The sequence below is a fragment of the Dipodomys ordii genome, unplaced genomic scaffold (genome assembly GCF_000151885.1).
Source record: "Dipodomys ordii isolate 6190 unplaced genomic scaffold, Dord_2.0 Scaffold15, whole genome shotgun sequence".
In the NCBI taxonomy this organism is placed as follows: Eukaryota; Metazoa; Chordata; class Mammalia; order Rodentia; family Heteromyidae; genus Dipodomys; species Dipodomys ordii.
In genome coordinates this window covers 18,688,308-18,707,995 of record NW_012267231.1, presented here as the reverse complement: position 1 = coordinate 18,707,995, position 19,688 = coordinate 18,688,308, and the positions used below count along the sequence as shown (strand labels likewise).

General features: G+C 47.6%; 1 protein-coding gene across 2 annotated transcripts; it reads left to right on the top strand.

Annotated features, from left to right (window-relative positions):
• The first annotated feature begins 59 nt into the window (after positions 1 to 59).
• On the top strand, positions 60 to 18,830 carry Mthfs (5,10-methenyltetrahydrofolate synthetase (5-formyltetrahydrofolate cyclo-ligase)). Of its 2 annotated transcripts, none has more exons than XM_013012196.1 (3): positions 60 to 268; positions 5,206 to 5,467; positions 18,508 to 18,830. In XM_013012196.1, exons 1-3 carry the CDS (start codon positions 152 to 154, stop codon positions 18,753 to 18,755), a joined length of 627 nt encoding a protein of 208 aa, XP_012867650.1. In that variant the 5' UTR covers positions 60 to 151; the 3' UTR covers positions 18,756 to 18,830. The 2 variants fall into 2 exon arrangements, with proteins under 2 accessions (XP_012867650.1, XP_012867649.1); XM_013012195.1 differs by having other exon boundaries at positions 5,188 to 5,467.
• Positions 18,831 to 19,688: the final 858 nt, after the last annotated feature.

Sequence of the window (19,688 nt, the reverse complement as noted above, 5' to 3'; positions counted from 1 at the left end):
CAGGGGCCGTCACGGCCACCGGCACCAGGGGCTCTCAGGAGGGGCGTGGCCATCTGCAACCCGGAAGTGGGGGCGCGCCCCGAGGCCCGCTCCCTGGCCGACCCGTGAGTCCAGCTGGGAGCGGCCAGGTGTGGGCTCCCTTCAGCGCGAGATGGCGGCGGCGGCGGTGAGCGGAGCCAAGCGGAGCCTGCGGGCGGAACTGAAGCAGCGATTACGAGCCTTGAGCGCCGAGGAGCGGCTGCGCCAGTCCCGCCTCCTGACCCAGAAGGTGCGCGCGCCGCGGCGGAAGGGCTCCTAGAGGGTGGCGGGCCGGAGGACGCGGAGCCGCGCACGTCTCCCCCGAGGACGCGCGCGTCACCCTGGCGCGCTTACGTACTCTCGGGCAAGCGTTCCCACAGGCGGGGGTGAGGGGTGCGGCGCCCCGTGGCCCGGGGGCGGTCGGCGCGAATGCGTTCGTTTAAGAGAAGTTATCGTCGTCGTTGTTATTGTTATTGATTGACGATCAGGCACCGCCGGGTGCTGCAGTAGGGGTCGAACGTAGTATATGCCGTAGAGTATGAAGCTCTGCCCTCGCTCCGGTTTGTGTAAATGGGGCTCCGGGTGAGGGCGGCCCGTGGTGCCCGCGTTCAAATCTCAGAACCGCCAGTAAAAGCAAACGCGGGATGAAAACGAACACGGACGTGCCGCAGTCCGGATAACGCAGTCCGGATGTGGATGAGGACGGCCGCGGTCCCCACTGCGGGGAGCCGGGGATGAGGGGTCGGTCCGGGGCGGCCGGGGCCTGGTGGACGGGCGAGTGCGCGCGCGTGCGCATGCGCGTGTCCGTGGGGGGGGATCGTGAGCGTTGTCCGTGAGTTCTTTCACTCAAGGCAGGCGCTGAGCCGCAGTTCCACTTCTGGCTTTTTCCGTGATTAAATTGGATCTGAGTCTCCGGACTTTCCTGGCCGGGTTGGCTTTGAACCACTGTCCTCAGATCTCAGCCTCCCGAGTAGCTGGACGGCTGCCCCCTCACCCGAGGCCTGGCCGGTGAAGGCCTGGCATGCTGAGGGCGGGACTGCGAGGAAGAGGGTAATCTGGTGTCTTGGTGGATTTGGATCGGGTTCTGGATGGAGCCAGTCGCAGGAGCAAGCAGGAGACTGCGGGGGACGGGGGTGGGGGGCGGGAGGGGGTTCAGCGGAACGCCCCGGGTGAATAGACGGGCGCAGCACGGAGAAGGGCCCTGCTCGTGATTCACACATTTAGAGCTTCGGATCGTGCGTGCGTGTGCACGTGCGTGTGGGTGCACGTGTGCCCTTTCTGGGGCATGAACTCAAGGCCTCACTTTGCTTGGCTTTTTCCGCTTGTGGCCCGCACTGCTCTACCACTTGCGCCACACCTCCACGTCTGGCTTTTGGCCAGTTGATGAGGTGAGTCACTGACATTTTACCTCCTGGGGCTGCTTTGAACAGTGACCTTTAGCTCTGAGCCTCTTGAGTAGCTAGGATTGTGGGCCTAAGCCGCCAGCCCCGGGCCTAAGCGTAAGAAATGTAGGAGCCAGGCTGCAGCTCACAGCTGTCATCTCAGCTACTCAGGAGGCTGAGATCTGAGGATCGAGGTTCAAAGCCAGCCGAGGCAGGAAAGTCCTTTATCTCTTATCTCAGTGAACCACCAAACAACCAGAAGTGGTACCGTGACTCAAGTGGTAGAACACTCATCTTGAGCTAGAGAGCTCAGTGCCCAGGACCAGAGTTCAAGCCCCACAACTGATAGGAAAGAGAGGGAGAGGGAGAAGAAGAAGGCGAGGGGAGAGAGAGACAGACAGACAGACACAGATTTAGTTTTTTTTTTGGTTGGTTGTGGGGCTTGAACTCTGGGCCTGGGCACTGTCCCTCAGCTCTTCAGCTCAAGGCTACTGCTCTACCACTTGAGCCACAGTGCCACTGCTGAGTTTTTCTATTTATGTGGTGCTGAGGTGTCCAACCCAGGGCCTCAAGCACTCTACCACTGAGCCACCTTTCCAGCCTCTCAGTTTGGTTCTTGCCCATAAGATTTTTGATTTTAATTTCTTTTGAGAGGAGTTGATCACCTCTGAGACTCTCAAGCTGGGCTCATGTGGTCTCCAGTCAGAATCCGAGCAGTGGCCATAGTAGATTCCACTACAGAAAATTGAATGGGAATATTATTAGCTAGACAGTAGCAGCACTGCCGGTGGTAGAATGACAGCTGATGTAAAAGAAGGTAAATTAGAAAACAGACTCATGACTCACGGAGAGGATGAGCACACCAGCAAATGCAGCCCCATAGGGAGACACCTTTAGTCTCCATATGCAAGGGACTTTAATGTTACAGTCCATTTCATCTAAAAGTCCTGACTGGCCTTCACCACCCATTTCCTGACCAATCAGTGCAGTGCGTCCCCAAACACCAGTGCACCATGATCAGCAGTGTTCAGTAGTGTGTTTTTGTTTTTCTAAACCATTAAATTATCCTTATTAGCCTCTTTGTTTTCAATATAATTTAAAATTTTATCAGAAAATACATGGTGAGGAAATTCTACTGTACACCCTATCTTGGCTCCCCAAATAATTAAGGGGAGAGAATTAGTGGCTCTTTGTCTCCACTCTCTCAATTGAGATATCAAACTTGACTTATTAAATTGTCAAGTTTCATATTTAAACTCTTTTTCGTAAGTAGTAATCTATTGTAATTCTAGCTCATTTCCAAACTTGAAATTCCAGTAGGTATTTACTACCATGTTTCCTAGCCTTTTTTTTTTTGTCTTTTTTTTTTTTTCCCCTTCTGGTCCTGGGGCTTGAACTCAGGGCCTGGGTTTTGTTCCTGAGCTTCTTTTGCTCAAGGCTAGCATTCTACCCCCTAAGCCATGGCACCATTTCTGGCTTTTTCTGTTTATGTGGTACTGACGAATTGAATCTAGGACTTCATGTATGTTAGGCAAGTACTCTACCATTTATCCACATTCCCAGCCTCCTAAACTTTTAATTTATTTATTTTAGTTTCTCGAAATATTCCTTAAATTGTGATGGTTGCCTTTCCTATAGCCGTCTGTCTAGGTGTGTGTGTGTGTGTTTAGAAGAATTATATGATATGATAAATTTTGTTTATTGCTTTCAAGTTTACTGAATTTTTGCTTACTTAAATTTTGTTTGTGTGGTACCAAGGAATTGAACCCAGGGCCTGGTGCATTCTAGGCAAACACTCTACCACTAAGCCTCATCCCAGCATTGATGTTTTATAGGTTCACTTTTCTTTCTGAGTTTGTCTGAGAGGCTAATTTCAAGAAACTTCAGTTCTCTGAATTATCTGTCTTCTCCTGGCTCATTTTCTGCTCTTTTAGATGAATTATGAAATCCTTCTATTTTATACTTGGACTTTCCAGAATATTTGGTGATGCTTGATTTTCTGTAGGTATTTGTGAATAAACCTGTGTTCACCGAGCGGCATCTCCTGCCTTCTTTGTCTCTGTGATAGGGATGCTGAGGGAGGAATGGATTTGGCCTGCCCTGTACCCGGCTTTCACAGCGTTAGCATCTGCTGTTTTGTCTATAAATACCTCACATCTTACAGGACATAGACAGATCTCTCCTCTTGTTCTCATTACTATAGTGGGTTTTCTTTTTTGGGACCACTTTACAAATGTTGTGTAACAATGGACCAGAGGAAGGAACCGTAAGTACTGTTTCTTACTGCTTATTCAGCGTTTGGCTTTCTTTATCCTGCTTTAATGAAAAACATAGAGCAGGTGGCAGCCGCAGTGTACCAGAGGCCGGAGCAGGAAGGAAGGCTTGGGGGCTTGCACTAAAAGTCAGGCACCTTCGCTTAGCACTGTCTTACCACGTGGCTCTTTGCTTCTGGAAAGTTAGGGAGGCTGGAGAAGGTTGAGGGAGTTAAGAGAGAGGGGGGAAATTGCTAGTGTTTAAAAGAATAATCGGGGACATTGTCCAAAAAGAAATGTACTGGGCTGGGAAGGTGGCTCAGTGGTAGAGCGCTTGCCAAAAAGAAATGTACTGTCAGCAAGGTGCTAGTGGCTCATGCCTGTCATCCTAGTGACTCAGAAGGCTGAGATCTGAGGATCGTAGTTCAAAGCCAGCCCAGGCAGGAAAGTCCATGAGACTCATCTCCAATAAACCATCAGAAAACCAGAAGTGGTGCTGTGGCTCAGTGGTAGAGTGCTAGCAAAAGAGCTCAGGGACAGTGCTCGGGCACTGAGTTCAAGTCCCACAATCAACAACAACAAAAAAAGAAATATACTCTTTACCTGATTTATATAACTGTAACCTCTCTGTATATCACCTTTATAATAACAATAAAAAATTCAAAAAAGGAAAAATTTGATTGTATATTTACTATTTAAAAAAGGAAATCAGAAAAAAAAAAGAATCAGTGGGGAATTATGACTGATGCCTGAAATCCCAGCTGTTGAGGACTCTGAGATCTGAAGATCACAGTTAGAAGCCATCCCAGACAGGGAGATCCAAGAGACTCTTATTTACAATCAACCAGCAAAAAGCTATACTGGAGGTATAGCCATATATGTGCCCCTTTTAATATTGATTATTTTTAATTTCTCTGTTGAATCATCAGTCCATTTATCCTATCTGAAAGTTGGAACGGTTCTCTGGAGAGCTCAGGAAAGTTTGAGCTTTAGTTGAATTATGAGAGGAGAGACTCTGGATAATGCAAGGACTGGAGAAACATACATAATAGTATATGTTTGTTTATATATAATTATTAATGATAGTTATGATGCATGTTATATAGAACATATTGTATGTAATATTGAAAAGAAATAATATTCTAGATTAATGATATATATACTATCATATACATATTTTTTGCAAATCTAAAATGTATAAAATATAGTATAATATATAGTATATATAATATAGTACATATAACAATATATACAATAGTATATCTAATATATATAACATAACATATATAGTATAGTATATGTAATATATAATACATATATAATATGTATAACAAAACAGCATATATAATATATAGTATATATAACATACAATATATAACATAATAGGTATAAATAGATATGATTAATTGATATAAACATATTTAAATATATAAAAATATACTATATACTGTATGTTGTATATAATAGATATGGGAATATATGAAATATGCTGTATAATATATCCTATATATGTATGACCCTGCACACTGTAACAGGTGGTCATTTCCTGTCAGGTGATGGCCCACAGCCGGTACCAGCGTTCCCAGAGGATCTCCATCTTTCTGAGCATGCAGGATGAGGTGGAGACGGAAGAGATCATCCGGGACATTTTTCGACAAGGCAAAACCTGCTTCATTCCCCGCTACCAGTCCCAGAGCAACCACATGGACATGGTGAGACTGGCATCACCTGAAGAAATTCCTTTACTTCCCAAAACGTCGTGGAACATCGCGCAGCCTGCCGCTGGTGAGGCGCGGGAGGAGGCCCTGTCCTCGGGTGAGTGTCTCAGTCTCAGGACCAATGGCTTATCATGAGGTCACACTGTGGTGAGGGGTGTGTGTGTGTGTGTGTGTGTGTGCGCTCTCCTGGAACTTGAATTCAGGGCCTGGGTGCTGTCCCTGAGCTTTTATGCTCAAGGCTAGTGCTCTACCACTTGAGCCACAGTTCCACTTCTGGCTTTTTGCTGGCTATTTGGAGATAAGAGTTTCACAGCCTTTTCCTGCCTGGGCTGGCTTCAAATCTTGATCCTCAGATCTCAGCCTCTTGAGTGGCTGGGATGGCAGGCGTGCATACCAGCACATGGCTTGCAATGAGATATTAGTGCTCTATCATCTGTTTCCTGGGACAAAGGGCACTGTTTTACCCACAGAGATGAATCTGTTTCACCTGTGTTCTAAGATCTCCACAGTGCCTGGCGTACAAGAACTTTCTGTGAGCTGAGGAGAGCCAGTGATTGTGGGACACCACAGCACTGCTGTGGAGAAATGCAGGAGGGGGAGCTCTTTATTTGCACCAATGCTGGGGCTGGAAGTCAGGGCCTTATATTCATTCTCCCTTGGCTTTTTCACTTTTGTCTGACCCTCTACCACTTGATCCACACCTCCTTTTCCAGTATTTTGCTGCTTCATTGGAGAGAAGAGTCTCCAGGGGCTGGCTTTGAACCACCATCCTCAGTTCTTAGCCTCTTGCGTAGTTAGGATTACAGGTGGTAGCTACTATGCCCCGCTTGCATCAGACATTTGCATGGACTCTGTGTCATGGACCATTTTAGCTTTGAAACCAGGAAGGCATGGAGACACTCACTGCAGCGGAGGAGCCAGGAATCATGTGTTAACAGATACTCTCCCAACATGTGCTGCATGGCAGATACAAGTACTGAATATTGAAAACACACAAGTCCAGGGATTGGTCCTGACTAGAAAAGATCCACTCCCCCCCCCTCCAGAAAAACCAGTTGTTTATTTTCTCCCCCTTTGAAGCATTTCTTTTGTGCCATCTTTGTGGTACCAGTGGCTCACCCCTACCCCATTCTTTTTTCTCACACATACTTGCGGTCTGTTCGCAGTGGGTTGGGAGGTGATGGGCAATGCTGTATTTCTTGTAAGTGAGTTGTTTTTAGAAGAATTTGAGTCAGCAGTGCCTGCTGTTTCCTGTCTGCACAGCTCACACTCTGCACTGTGGGTTGTTTTGGGTGTGTGTGTGTGTATGTGTGCCTGGACCCAGGCCTTGAACTCTGGGCCTGGGCACTGTCCTTCAGCTCTTCAGCTCAAGGCCAATGCTTTACCACTTGAGCCACAGTACCACTTCCAGTTTTCTGGTGGTTCATGGGAGATAAGGGTCCTAGGGACTTTCCTGTCCAGGCTGGCTTTGAACCACCATCCTCAGATCTCAGCCTCCCAAGTTGCTGGGATTACAGGTGCGAGCCACCAGTGCCTAGTGGAACTTGGTTCTTTACTGAATTTATCTTCAGCAAGAGGGCTGCTTGGGTGATTGGACTCATCAGGGATTTCCCCATGGAGATGATAAAATTCGATTTAAATAGAATTTTATCAGCCTAAAAGAAGAAGAATCAGAGTTGCTGGAGATGTGCCCCACTTCCTGAAGCTGGAAGCCAAGTGGCTGGCTTCTGACTGCTTTCCTCTGTCATGGCTCACATGGGGCAGGCCTGCCCTCCACAGCAGCCCCAGCAGGGAAGGGCAAGTCTCTATTTGGAGTCTTGAGGTTTGATCTCTGGACCTGGGCTTTGTCTCTGAGCTTTTCCTTTGCTTAAGCCTGGTGCTCTACGACTTGAGCCACAGCTCTACTTCTGGCTTCTTGGTCGTTAATGCAAGGCTGGCTTTGAACCATGTTCTTCACATCTCAGCCTTTTGAGTAGCTAGGATGACAGGTGTGAGCCTCTGGGGCCTGGCTTCCCTGCCCTGCCCTGTCCTTCCCTCCCTTCCCCTCTTTCCTAATTTGTCATTAGCTACTTCTATTTTTTTTTAAAAGTATTCCTAGTATTTGATGCTTTGTTGGCTCAAGAGATATTTAACATTATTAAAAAAAATTACTGCTGGGGGCTGTGAAGTTGGCTCAGTGGTAGAGTGCTTGCCTTGCATGCATGAGGCCCTGGGTTTGATTCCTTAACACCACATAAGCAGAAAAAAAAAGCCGGAAGTGGCGCTGTGGTTCAAGTGGTAGGGCATTAACCTTGAGCTGAAGAGCTGAGGGACAGCACCCGGGCCCAGAGTTCAGCCCCCACAACCGACCAAAAAAAAAAAAAAAATTTACTGCTGGGCGCTGGTGGCTTATGCCTGTAATCCTAGCTACTCTGGAGGTTGAGATCTAAGGATCAAGGTTCAAAACCAGACTGGGCAGGAAAACCCATGAGACTCTTATCTCCAATTAAATCACAGAAAAGGCTAGAAGTGGTGCTGTGGCTCAAGTGGTAGAACACTAGCCTTGAGCAAAAGAAACTTTAGGGACAGTGCCCAGGCCCTGAGTTTTAGCACCAGGACTGGCAAAAATAAAGAAAGAAAAAAGAAAAAGATAAAGGAAAAAGAAATCACTAAAATGTTTATTTTATTTTATTGTAAAGATGCTGTACAGAGGGATTACAATTACATGAGTAGGGTAATGAGTACATTTCTTGTGGCGCATTGTTACCCCTCCTTTGTTTTTCTCCCACTATCCCTTCCCTCCTTCCGCCCCCAAGTTGTATAGTTCATTTCCAACCTAGTGTCTTGTAGGTATCATTGTTGGAATGGGTCATTCTGTGTCCTTATTTCAACATTTTGTTATTCCTCTTCCCTTTCCCAAATAAGATAAATGCTTATACCAGATGCAGGATACTGAAATCAAATACAGTGACAACAGGAGATATACCATAGGGGGGGAGGACATACATACAAAAGAAAGAAAAGAAAATCACATAGTATATTAAAAACAACGCAACAAAGAAGACCTCTTATGTCCATATCTTGGGGTTCATTTCACTTAGCATCAACTTATATGGTCATATGTACATAGCTTTTGAGCTTTTCTGCTCATCTGATAAGATTATCCTAGACTTATACTAATTATTGCATTATAAGGGAAACCATGGGACCTGTATTTCTTTTTGTCTGGCTTACTTCACTTAATATGATTTTTTCTAAGTCTTTCCATTTCCTAACAAATAGGGCAGTGTCATTCTTTCTGATGGAGGCATAGAATTCCATTGTGTATATATACCACATTTTCTTGATCCATTAATCTACTGAGGGCATCTGGGTTGGTTCTATATCTTAGCTATGGTGCATAATGCTGCAATAAACATACTTGTGCTGATAGCTTTAGTGTGGTCTTGTTTATAAACATTTGGGTAAATGCCCAAAAGAGGGATTGCTGGGTCATAGGAGAACTCTATGTGGAGTCTTTTGAGGAACCTCCATACTGCTTTCCAGAGTGGTTGAACAAGTTTATACTCCCACCAACAATGCAGTAGGGTTCCCTTTTGGCCACATCTCCTCCAGCATCTGTTGTTATTAGATCTCTTGATTATAGCCATTCTAACTGGGGTGAGGTAGAAAATGTTTGTGACCACTTTCTTTTCTGTTGTCTTGGCATTGATCACTTTGGGAATTTATTAAATCTTCCCTGTGAGAGATGGGGGAGAATGACTGACAGGTGACGCTGATCATGATGCTTTTTGCTCAGAAATTGGCATTTTGAATTGAAACCCCTTTGTACAACTACTTGAGGATAATTTAAAACAGTTTAAACTTGTCTTGGTAGGCTAGTCCATTTAGGTTGTCACAGTTTAGAATTACAAGAAATAGACATCCTGTGACATAGAAGCTTGAACAGGGAAGGAGATTATTGTTTTCAGGTGAGGGAATTTAAGTGCTGCTGATTCCTGGCCCTCCATCTCAAGGACACCAGTAGCGTGGTCTCTGCAGACTTCCCAGCCTTACTGTCCTAGCTGAAAAATGGCTGCTGTGGATCCAGCCATCAGGCCTACAGTACAGAATGGGAGAAGGAGTGGATGGATGGCGGTGATTGAACACCCCGTGTTCTCACTTTAAGATGCTTCTCCAGAGCAGAATGTGGTAGTTTACCTCTGTAATCCCAGCTACCGAGGAGGCAGAGACCAGGAAGACTATAGTTCAAGGCCGGTGTGGAGGAAAAGTTGGCAAGCTACCAACTTGTAAGTCTGATGTGGTATGGTTCTGTGATCGCAGCCACATGGGAGACTGTGGGTAGGAGGACTGCTGTCTGAGGCTGTTCCTGGCAAAAACAGGAGACTCTTAGAAGAGTAATGGAAGTGTAAAGAGCTGAGGATATTGCTTCACTGGTAGAGCGCCTGCCTAGCAAGTGTGAAACACAAAGTTCAAATCCCAGTGCTGCTCTCCCTTACCGGGGTTTGGTTTGGGCCATGTGGTGAATCCTGGCCTCAGGGAATGTGAGGATGGCAAATGTTGTTAAATGGTTTCATCAAAATCAAACTGGAGACTGGGAAGGTGGCTCAGTGGTAGAGCGCTTGCCTTGCATGCCTGAGGCCCTGGGTTTGATTCCACATAAGCAAAAAGAAAAAAGCCGGAAGTGGCACTGTGGCTCAAGTGGTAGAGCACTAGCCTTGAGCTGAAGAGCTGAGGGACAGCATCCAGGCCCAGAGTACAAGGCCCCACGACTGGACCCCCCCAAAAAAAAATTGTGGATAAAAACCAAACTGGAGCCAGGTGCGGTGGCTTACATCTATCATCTCAGGAGGCTGAGAGCTGAGGATTTCCATCAACAGCCAATCCAGGCAGGAAAGTCCATAGGACTCTTCCAGTTAACCACCAAAAAGCTGGAAGGAGATGCTCAGGGACACTACCCAGGTTCTAAGTTCAAGTCCAGAACCAAAAACAAAAGCTAAGATGAAAGGTATGAGTCATAGTGCCCCACTCTAGAATATAATATTTGGTATTGTATTATGTGCCATCTAATTGTTACATTTAATTGTGGATTTTTATTTATTTGTGTATGTGTATATTTTTGAATTACTGTGAATACTAAAGATGCATATAAGCCCTTTCAGGAATTACTTTCTTGATTTTTTTTTTTTTTAATAATGTCAACTTTTGGATCTCAGCCTCCTGAATAGCAGGGATTACAGGCCTGAGCCACCAGAGCAATCCTATAGACAATGATCTAGTGATTCTGTGTTCATACACATCCTTTCTTGTTATGCTAGATTGATGTATTTTGATTAATTTCCTCTGTCAAATGGAATATTCCTTAAAGTAATTTTCCAGTATGGTCTATGTGTGAAGTATTTTTAGAATGCTTTCAATTTGCTTTGTTGGTGTACTTCATTGTGTGTGTGTGTGTGTGTGTGTGTGTGTGAGTGTAAGAACTCAGGGCCTGGGTGCTTTTACATAGCATTTTCACTCAAGGCTGATGCTCTACTACTTGAATCACAGCTCTATGTCTGGCTTTTTGCTGGTTAATTGGTAGTAAGTGTCTCAAGGGCTTTTCTGGCCCAGTTGGCTTTGAACTGTGATCCTCAGATCACAGCCTCCTGAGTAGCAAGGATATCAGGCGTGAGCCACCAGTGCCAGCTTGCTTGCATTCTTGATGGTAGTGGGTCTAAGTGGGGTGAGATGGAATCTCAGTGTTGCTTTGATTTCCATTTCCTTTATGGTCAGAGATGTGGAGTGGTTTTTTTCATGTGTCTGTTGACCATTTCTACTTTGGAGAAGTTTCTCACTCCTTTACCAATGTACTAATTGGATCATTGTTTCTTTGGGGGTTTAATTTTTCAAGCCCCTGTATATTTTTGGTTATTCAATCTTGTCAGGTGTTTAGCTAACAGATTCCCCCCCCCCCCCCCCGCACGGGCCCAGGCTGCCTTCTTAGCATAGTCACTGTGCTCTTCATGGTATGGAAAGTTTTTAGCTTGATACAGTCCCATTTGTCAACTCTCTGTGATTTGTTGAGCCCCTGGAACTTTACTTAGAAAGTTCCTGCCTGGGCCGACAAGTTCTGTTTTTTCTGCTCCTTGTGATGTTATGGTTTCCAGTCTTACAGCAAGGTCTTTGATTCATTTTGAATTGTTACTAGTATGGGGTGAAGATAGGGATCAAGGTTCAGTTATTTATTTTTCAGCTGGTATTGGGGCTTGAACTCAGGGACCTGGTGTTGTCTATGAGCTTTTTCATTCAAAAACAGCTCTCTACCACTTGAGCCACAGCTCTAGTTCTGGCCTTTTGATAGTTAATTGGGGATAAGAGTCTCACAGACTTTCCTATCTGGACTTTGAACCGTGATCCTTGGATCTTGAGCAGCTAGGATAACAGGCGTGAGCCCCCAGTACCTAGCCCAGTTTGAGTTTCTGTATGTGGATTTCCAGGTTTCCCAGCATCATTTATTAAAGAGGCCTTTTCTTTTTCCTTCTTATGTGTTTGGCTCCTTTATCAAATATTGGATGGCTGTAGGTCTGTGTGTTTATTTTTGAGTTGTTGGAGCCTATTTTTGTGCCAGCTGTGTTTGTTACTCTAGCTAGGTAGTAAATCTGGAATTCAGAATTGTGGTCCAGCACTATCCTCCTCTCCAGGATTGCTTTTGCTATTCAGGGCCTTTTGTGGTTCCTTATGAATTCTAGAATTGAGTTCTCTGTGTGCAAAAAATATCATTGAGAGTTTGATGGATATTGAAGAATTAATCACAAACATTCCATTACATTTTGCTATAATTTCCTTTCCATTTTCTAAAATTGTTATGACAAAAATGTCATCATTATAGAAGCTAAGATCTATAGGCTTTTATATTTATCAACTTCTTGAATTGGTTTCATGTAAAATGCAATGCTGTGTCGCTTTTAATGTTTAGAATTATTTCTCTATTAGGGAAAATCATAAACGCAAAGTTCCCAGCTTCTTAGGTATATGAGAACTGTTAAAAGACTTGGAGTGTAGCCAGGTGCCTGTGGCTCATGCCTGTCATCCTAGCTACTTAGGAGGCTGAGCGCTGAGAATCATGGTTTGAAGCCAGCCTGAGCAGGAAAGGCTGTGAGACTCTTATTTCCATTTAACCACCAAAAAGCCAGAAATGGAGCTGTGGTTCAAAGTACTAGAGCACCAGCCTTGAGTGAAAAAATTCAGGGATAGCACCAGACATAAGACTGGCACAAAAAAGAAAAGAAAAAGAAGACATGTGTTATATAATCTGGTTCAAGTTGCTCAAAATGGATACTATGACACATTCAGAATTATTCTGAAAGACTCAATTTTCCTAACTGCAGGACCTTCCAAGATGAAAAATAATAACAATCATCATCATCATCATCATCGTGATTTCACTAAGAAATGCACACAGAATACAACAGTGCCCCCAGCGGGGGCTTTCAACACTCAGCCTGCAGTGGTTTCCAGGAGACCACTGTGAGAAAGCTGGGATAGGGACTGACACGTGAACTCCCTTTCTGATCCTCCTACCCATGGGAACCTCTCCCCCGAGCCCCGTGCGTGCTTCCTGTATGTGTCTGTCTGCGCCACTGCTTACCAGGGAAATCACCCTTCCTGGCTGTTCATGTGTGTGTATGAACACACACATGAATTTTGCTTTGCAGCAGGGTATCAGTGTGTGGAGCAGGCAAGCCTCAGATCTCCAATCCTCCTGCCTCAGCCTCCCAACTTCTGGGATTGCAGGCACTCAACATGGCCTAGCGATGCCATTGTATTTTCAAGCTGGTTATTTTTTTTTGTTATATAGCAAATGAGAAGAACATGGGCTCAAATTTCTAAATGGAGCCTAGAGTATCTGAATTTTAATTTTTAAAATTATCATTCATTTTTGTGTGTGTATATGCAGATCCTGGAGCTCCAACTCAGGGCCTAGGCACTGACCCTGAGCTGTTTTTTTTGCTCAAGGCAAGTGCTCTACCACTTGAACAACAGCTCTGTTTCTGGCTTTTTGGTGGCTAATCACAGGGAAATGTCTCAGGAACTTTTCTGCTCAGGCTGGCTTTGAACCGTGATCCTCAGTATGAACCACTGCCTGGCACCTGGCTGAATTTTTCTTTTTCAAACTTTTCTGAAGTTTGATTTGATATCATAAGTATATATCTTTGGTAATGTGTTTTCAGAGTGTGCTGTGCAGAACTGGGAGTTTAAAGGCAGTTTTCTGGACTGTCTAGAAAGTGGGAGGCCCTGAGTTTAAATCCCAGGACCACAGGAAGAACAAGGTTTAGATGAAGTCAGTAGTAGTTTTCCGAGTCACCAGCAGAGAGCAGTGTCGCGCCAGTTTACCTGTCTGCCTGGTGATTGGGGCTCTGTGCTGGGTGTACCATTGGCTCGGGCAGCTGTGGCTGTGGCCAGTTGCCCACATTGCTGTGTATCTGCAGTAAAGACAAACTCATTTATTCGTTTTCCAGTAAGACATACTTTGGTTGCATTGGGCCCAGTGGCTCAGGCCTGCAATCCTAGCTATTCAAGAGGCTGGAATCTGAGCATCAGAAGTTTGAAGCCACCCCAGGCTGGAAAGCCCTGAGACTCTTATCTCCAATTAGCCAACAAAAAGCCAGAAGTGGAGCTGTGGCTTAAGTGGTAGAGTGCCAGCCTTGAGTGTAAGAGTCAGGAGAGAGTTCAAGGCCTTGCATTCTCAGTACTGGTACATACACATACACATATGTGTGTGCACGCACCCACAAATTCATTGTCAATATCTGCTAAGTCAGGATAAACTGAAGTATTGAAACCCCTCACCCAACCCTCAATCCTGGTGGTAGATTCTCTGAAGCCGGGGTTGGTGAAGTTTTCCTATAAAGAAGCTGATAGTAGCCAGGTGCCGATGGCTCACGCCTGTCATTCTACCTACTCAGGAGGCTGAGATCTGAGGATCATAGTTCGAAGCCAGCCTGGGCTGGAAAGTCCCTGTCTCCCATAAACTACTCATAAAAGCTGGAAGTGGTACAGTGGCTCAAGTGGTGGAGCGTTAACCTTGAGCACAAAGAGGCTCAGGGACAGTGCCCCACCTGAGTTCAAGCCCCAGGACCGCCTCCCTCCCCTCCCCCGAAAAGCCAATAGTGAATACTTGGAACTTGAGGCCCCACCCCATGTCCCATTTGCAGCGATGGTGAGCTCTGCTGTTTTTGTGGGCATGCCCAGCACCGGGCCCAGCTGCCCCTTGTGTTTGTAGTTAAAGTTTTGGGGACACCTGTTCTTATGTTTGTGTTTTGTTCCTGGTCCTAGTCCTTGAATTCAGGGCCTGGGAGCTGTTCTTGAACTTTTGTGATCAAGGCTGGCACTCAACCACTTGAGCCCCACCTCCACTCCCGGCTTTTTGGTGGTTGGAAATAAGAGTGTCATGGACTTTCCTGCCTGGCTTCGAACTGTGATCCTCAGATCTCAGCCTCCTGAGTAGCTGGGAGGACAGGCGTGAGCTGCCGGCGTCTACCTCCCTTTCTTGGTGTTGATGGAGGTGGCGATGGTGACTTCAGATGGTGCGCATCAGATCATTGCACCCACTCGTGGGTGGCCACTGGAGACATGAGTGTCTTGATGGGTCCTGGCGCTTGGCCAATGTGGACAGAGCACAGTCTGTCGTGTCACTGTCTGTGACACAGGAGTCCTTCCTCTCCTTGCCAATGCCACAGCAAGCAGTTCAGAGGTGGCAGATCTGGCCCTGTTTGTGCTGAGCCGGCTCTGGTGGACCGCATCACCGATGGTGGGCAACAGGGGGCAGCTGAGATCCAGGCCCACCCTTGCTCCCTGCGGCTAGGGCAGAGTGGACTCCAAGCCAGGCGGAGCTGCTGGGAGAGCTTCCTCAACCCTCACTCGTCACTGGGAGTACTGGGGTCTCTATCCGGCCTCCACAGCCAGTGCAGGGCTTGTGGGATTTCAGCCCAGGCCCGGAAGGCCACACGGTCAGCCTCGGTGCTCATCTGCCTCCTTGCCATGTCGGGGGTTTTGTAGATACATACATCCCCTCAAGGCTGGCGCCCTCCCATTTGAACCATATGTCCACTTCAGCTTTTTGCTGGTTACTTGGAGATGAGAGTCTCATGGACTTTCCTGCTTAGTCTGGCTTCGAACCGAGAGCCTCAGATCTCAGCCTCCTGAGTGGCTGCGATGACAGCTGTGAGCTCCTGCATGGAGATGCAGTTTATAGATATATGCTTATAGACATATGTTCTGTATGTATTTCTATGTCTCTATCTATATGATAGCGATAGCTACGTCTACATATGTATATATGTTTCTGTATATATATGTATGTATGCTTATGTATATATGTATGTATCTATCTATCTAGAAGCTGACTGTGCTTTATTCCCGTGGGCACATGGCGGTTTTGTTTCTTGTCTGTGTGCTCTTCTTACGTTACTCAGCCAACACTGCAGCCGGGGCACGGCCTCCCTATCTTCTTTCTAAGGTAACCCTGGCTGCTCAGGAGGCTGCAGTCTAAGACTCACAGTTTGAAGCCAGCCTCTGAGATTCTTTATTTCCAATTAACCACAAAAAGCTGGAAGTAGAGGTGTGGTTCAAATGGAAGAGTGCTAGCCTTGAGCAAAAAAAAAACTAAGGGCCTATGTTCAAGCCCCAGTACCTGCATATACACAAAGAAAAGGAAAGGAAAGAGGAGGCTGGGGGAGGAAGCAGGAGGCAGTGGGAGGTAATGTGGAGGGTCAGCCTGGTAGGGTTTTGCAGTCTGTGTAGGAGCTCTCCCTGGGGGGGTCCTGGGTTGCAGGTTTGGTCTGATCACCAGGGGTCTGGCCTTGTCAGTGGCTAGGTCCACAGACGGACCTGACAGCCATGTTGGAAAGAAGGAGGTGGGGCCTGGCTGGAGGAAGTGGGGCGAGGGCATGTCTGAGTCGGGTGTTTGTCTCTGTCCCCTTCTCTGCCCTCTTCACAGCCTGGCTGCGTGGATTTCGCCCCTTGCCTCCACCAGCCCTCTGGGCCTCTAGGTGGTGGGGTCAGCTGACCCAGAGCTGATGCTGTGGCTCCAAGCTTTTGAGCAAGGGAGAACCAGAATGGAGACCCACTTGAGATGAGCCATGACCAGAGGTGGGATAACTGGGGGGACTTCCAGCATGTTCAGCATCACAAGAGGGGGAGAGAACTCTGGCCACAGCACAGATGGGGTCATCACAGGGTCCTGAGAGAGGGCCTGGGGAGAGGTTTGGGGCCCAGTGTCTGAGAGGCACCATGGTCCCCACTGCCCCTGTGGTGAGGTGAGCCTGAGCCTCCACCATCAGGACTGGCAGGGAGAAGGAGCATTCATGAAATTCCCTCTTATTTTTTCCTGAGGCCTACTTCTCAGGTCTGATTTGTTTTTGTTTTCCATGAAGGCTGGGCAGCCCATGTCTGTTCCTACGTGGCAGACATTTTTCTGTCTTCATCTTGGCCAGTTTGTTCTGCCACCTTCATGTGTGTGTGTAAGTGTGCGCATGCGAGCGTGCGTGCATGCACACACATACACACGCACGCATGTGCACGCACAGACCTTGGGGCTTGAACTCAGGGCTTCCACTTTGTTAGGCCGAAGCCTCTGCCTCTGAGCTGAGTCTCCAGCCTCCTCCCCTCGTCCACCTCTTTGGGGGCTGATTATTTTTGAGCCCAGGTGTGTTCCTGGACAGTGATCCACTTATTTCAGCTCCCTGTCATAGCTGGGATTACAGGCGCCCGTCACCATGTCCAGCTCCTTTGCTGGATGGAGTTTTGTGAGTTTTCTGCCCAGGTTGTCCTGGAACCTGATCCCCCGCCCTGCCTCTCCCATGCAGCAGGGATGACAGGATGAGCCACCGGGGCTCGGCCTCATGTGCCACTTGCGCCACTGTCTGTGCTGCTCTGTTTTGGAAACTCTTAATTCTGTCCTCTAGAAGAGGTTAGTGGTCGGTGGCCCATGGGTATCACCCCTCTCCATGTCTTGGGGTGCAGTGGCTCTTTCTGGAACAAGGTAGAACCAGAGCGATGGCTCTCAAACCCCGGGTTACTCACTCACCATCAGGGGATGGACAGCAGTGGCTCCTGCTCTGTGGCCTGAGAAACCCCGGAAGAGCCAGTTCTGACAGCATGTGGGGCCTGCCTCCACATTCGGCAGCTGATGAACCCCAGGGGTTCTGCCTCTGCCTGCCAGCGGCTCCACACTATCCATCGTCCATCCTTCCTTAGTCTTTTTCTTCCCTTCCTCCCTTCCTTTTCCCTCCTTTTCCTTCCTTCCTTCTTTCTTTCTTTTTTTCCTTCCTTCCTTCCTTCCTTTCCCTCTCTCTTTCTCCTCCTCTTTTTCTTTCCCCTTCTCGTGTTGGTCCAGGTCTGAGGGAGGAGGCCTGGGCTTTTGGTCCAGGTGAAGACGGTTGGAGTTTAGAATCTTGAGTCTGAGGGAAGAGGGCTGGGTTGTGGGCTGCTGGCCTGAGGAAGGAGGCCTGGGGTCTGCTGAGGAATGAAGGGTAGGCACTAGAGTCCTGCGGTCTGAGGGAGGCTGGGTTATGCTGTGGCCTGAAGGAGGAGGCTTGGGGCTGCTTCCTTTTCTTTGGGGTGAATTGGCATTGGAAACCCCAGAAATGGGCACAACTTGAAGCCTGGCCCTTCAGTGTCCAGGGCTTGTATCCGTCCTGGGGCTTGAACTCAGGACCTGGGCGTTGTCCCTGAGCTTTTGTGTACAAGGCTAGCGCTCTACACTTGAGCCACAGTGCCATTTTCAAGCTTAGTTCTTTGTGTGTGTGTGTGTGTGTGTGTGTGTGTGTGTGTGTGTGGCGAATTGGAGATAAGAGCCTTATAGACTTTTCTACCTGGGTTGACTTTGAATCTTAATCCTCAGACCTCAGCCTGCCGAATAGCTGGGATTACAGGCAGGAGCCAGGAGATCTGACAGGATCTGTCATTTTCTCTAGAAATGTCCACAGAACGTGCAGAAGGGCGGATAGGACTGACTTGCTGAGTAATTATTTCCTTCTTTGTCCAACTCTGTGTGGCCTTTTATGGAGTACTGCTGATTCCTTTAGCAATCAGAGATGGAAGTCATTCGAGCCCACCCTCCTCCCCAAGCTGACCGGGGTGCCATGGGTCCTCCAGCATCTGTCTCTGTCTCCACAGGAGGACTGGATCTCATCTTCATGCCAGGCCTGGGCTTTGATGAAGACGGCAACAGGCTGGGCCGGGGTGGAAGCTACTACGATGCCTACATCAGGCGCTGCCTCCAGGGCCAGGGGCAGAGGCCCTACCTCCTGGCCTTAGCCTTCAAGGAGCAGCTCTGCCCCCGGATCCCTGTGGGTGACCAGGACATGAGGGTGGACGAGGTCCTCTATGAAGACGCAGACATAGATGACAGCTCCGTGCCTTAGTCCCGGGACTGCAGACCAGCCACACAGCAGTGCCTTCTACCAGTGTGCCTGCCCTCTCACAGCTTGGAAGTCAGGCGTGCTCAGGAGGCTGAGATCTGAGGAGCCTAGTTCGAGGCCAGCCCACACAGGGAAGTCTGAGAGACTCTTTGCTTAATAACCAAAAAAGCTAGAAGAGGAGCTGTGGAATCAACTGGTAGGGCACCAACCTTAAGTGAAAAAGCTAAGGGACAGCACCCAGGCCTTCAGCTCAACCCCCAGGGCGAGCACAAAACAACAGCAACAGCAGCACAAAGGGTGATTGTGGGCTGCAAATGTTTGGGTGTAAGTGTGCGGGTCCTAACATTAAATTGTCTATGAAATCAGTGGAATGTGGGCCCTGGGATTAAAGTGTGTGGATCCCAGTGCACTCTCCTGGTGTGAGGCGAGGCTCTGGGCTTTGTGCTGGGCTGGGCTCTGGTGAGGGGTCACACGCTGTGGCGGATGCCATGTTTCCTCACCTCCTTTGAGCCCCTGCACACATGGGGGGATGCAGTGTGCATGCGCTGATCATGCTGGTGTTTAGTGTGGGGACAGAGTTCCCTGGGGATTCTGTCCTATTTCATGAGGACTTTATTTGCCCAGCCAGAACAGCATGCTCCATACCAGCTCCTGCTGCTTCCTGGATGGAAGCTTCCTTCCTTTGTGTGTGCTGGCACTGGGGCTTGTACTCTGAACCTTGCACTCTTGTTTGTCTTTTTTGCTCAAGACTAGAACTCTACCACTTAAGCCACAGCTCCCCATGTGACTTTTTGCTGGTCACAGATCTTCCTGCCTGGGCTGGCTTTGGACCTTGATCCTCAGATTTCAGCCTCCCAAGATCCACCAGTGCCTAGCTAAAAACTCTGGATTTTTAAAATTTTTTGTGCCTGTCCTGGGACTTGAACTCAGAGCATG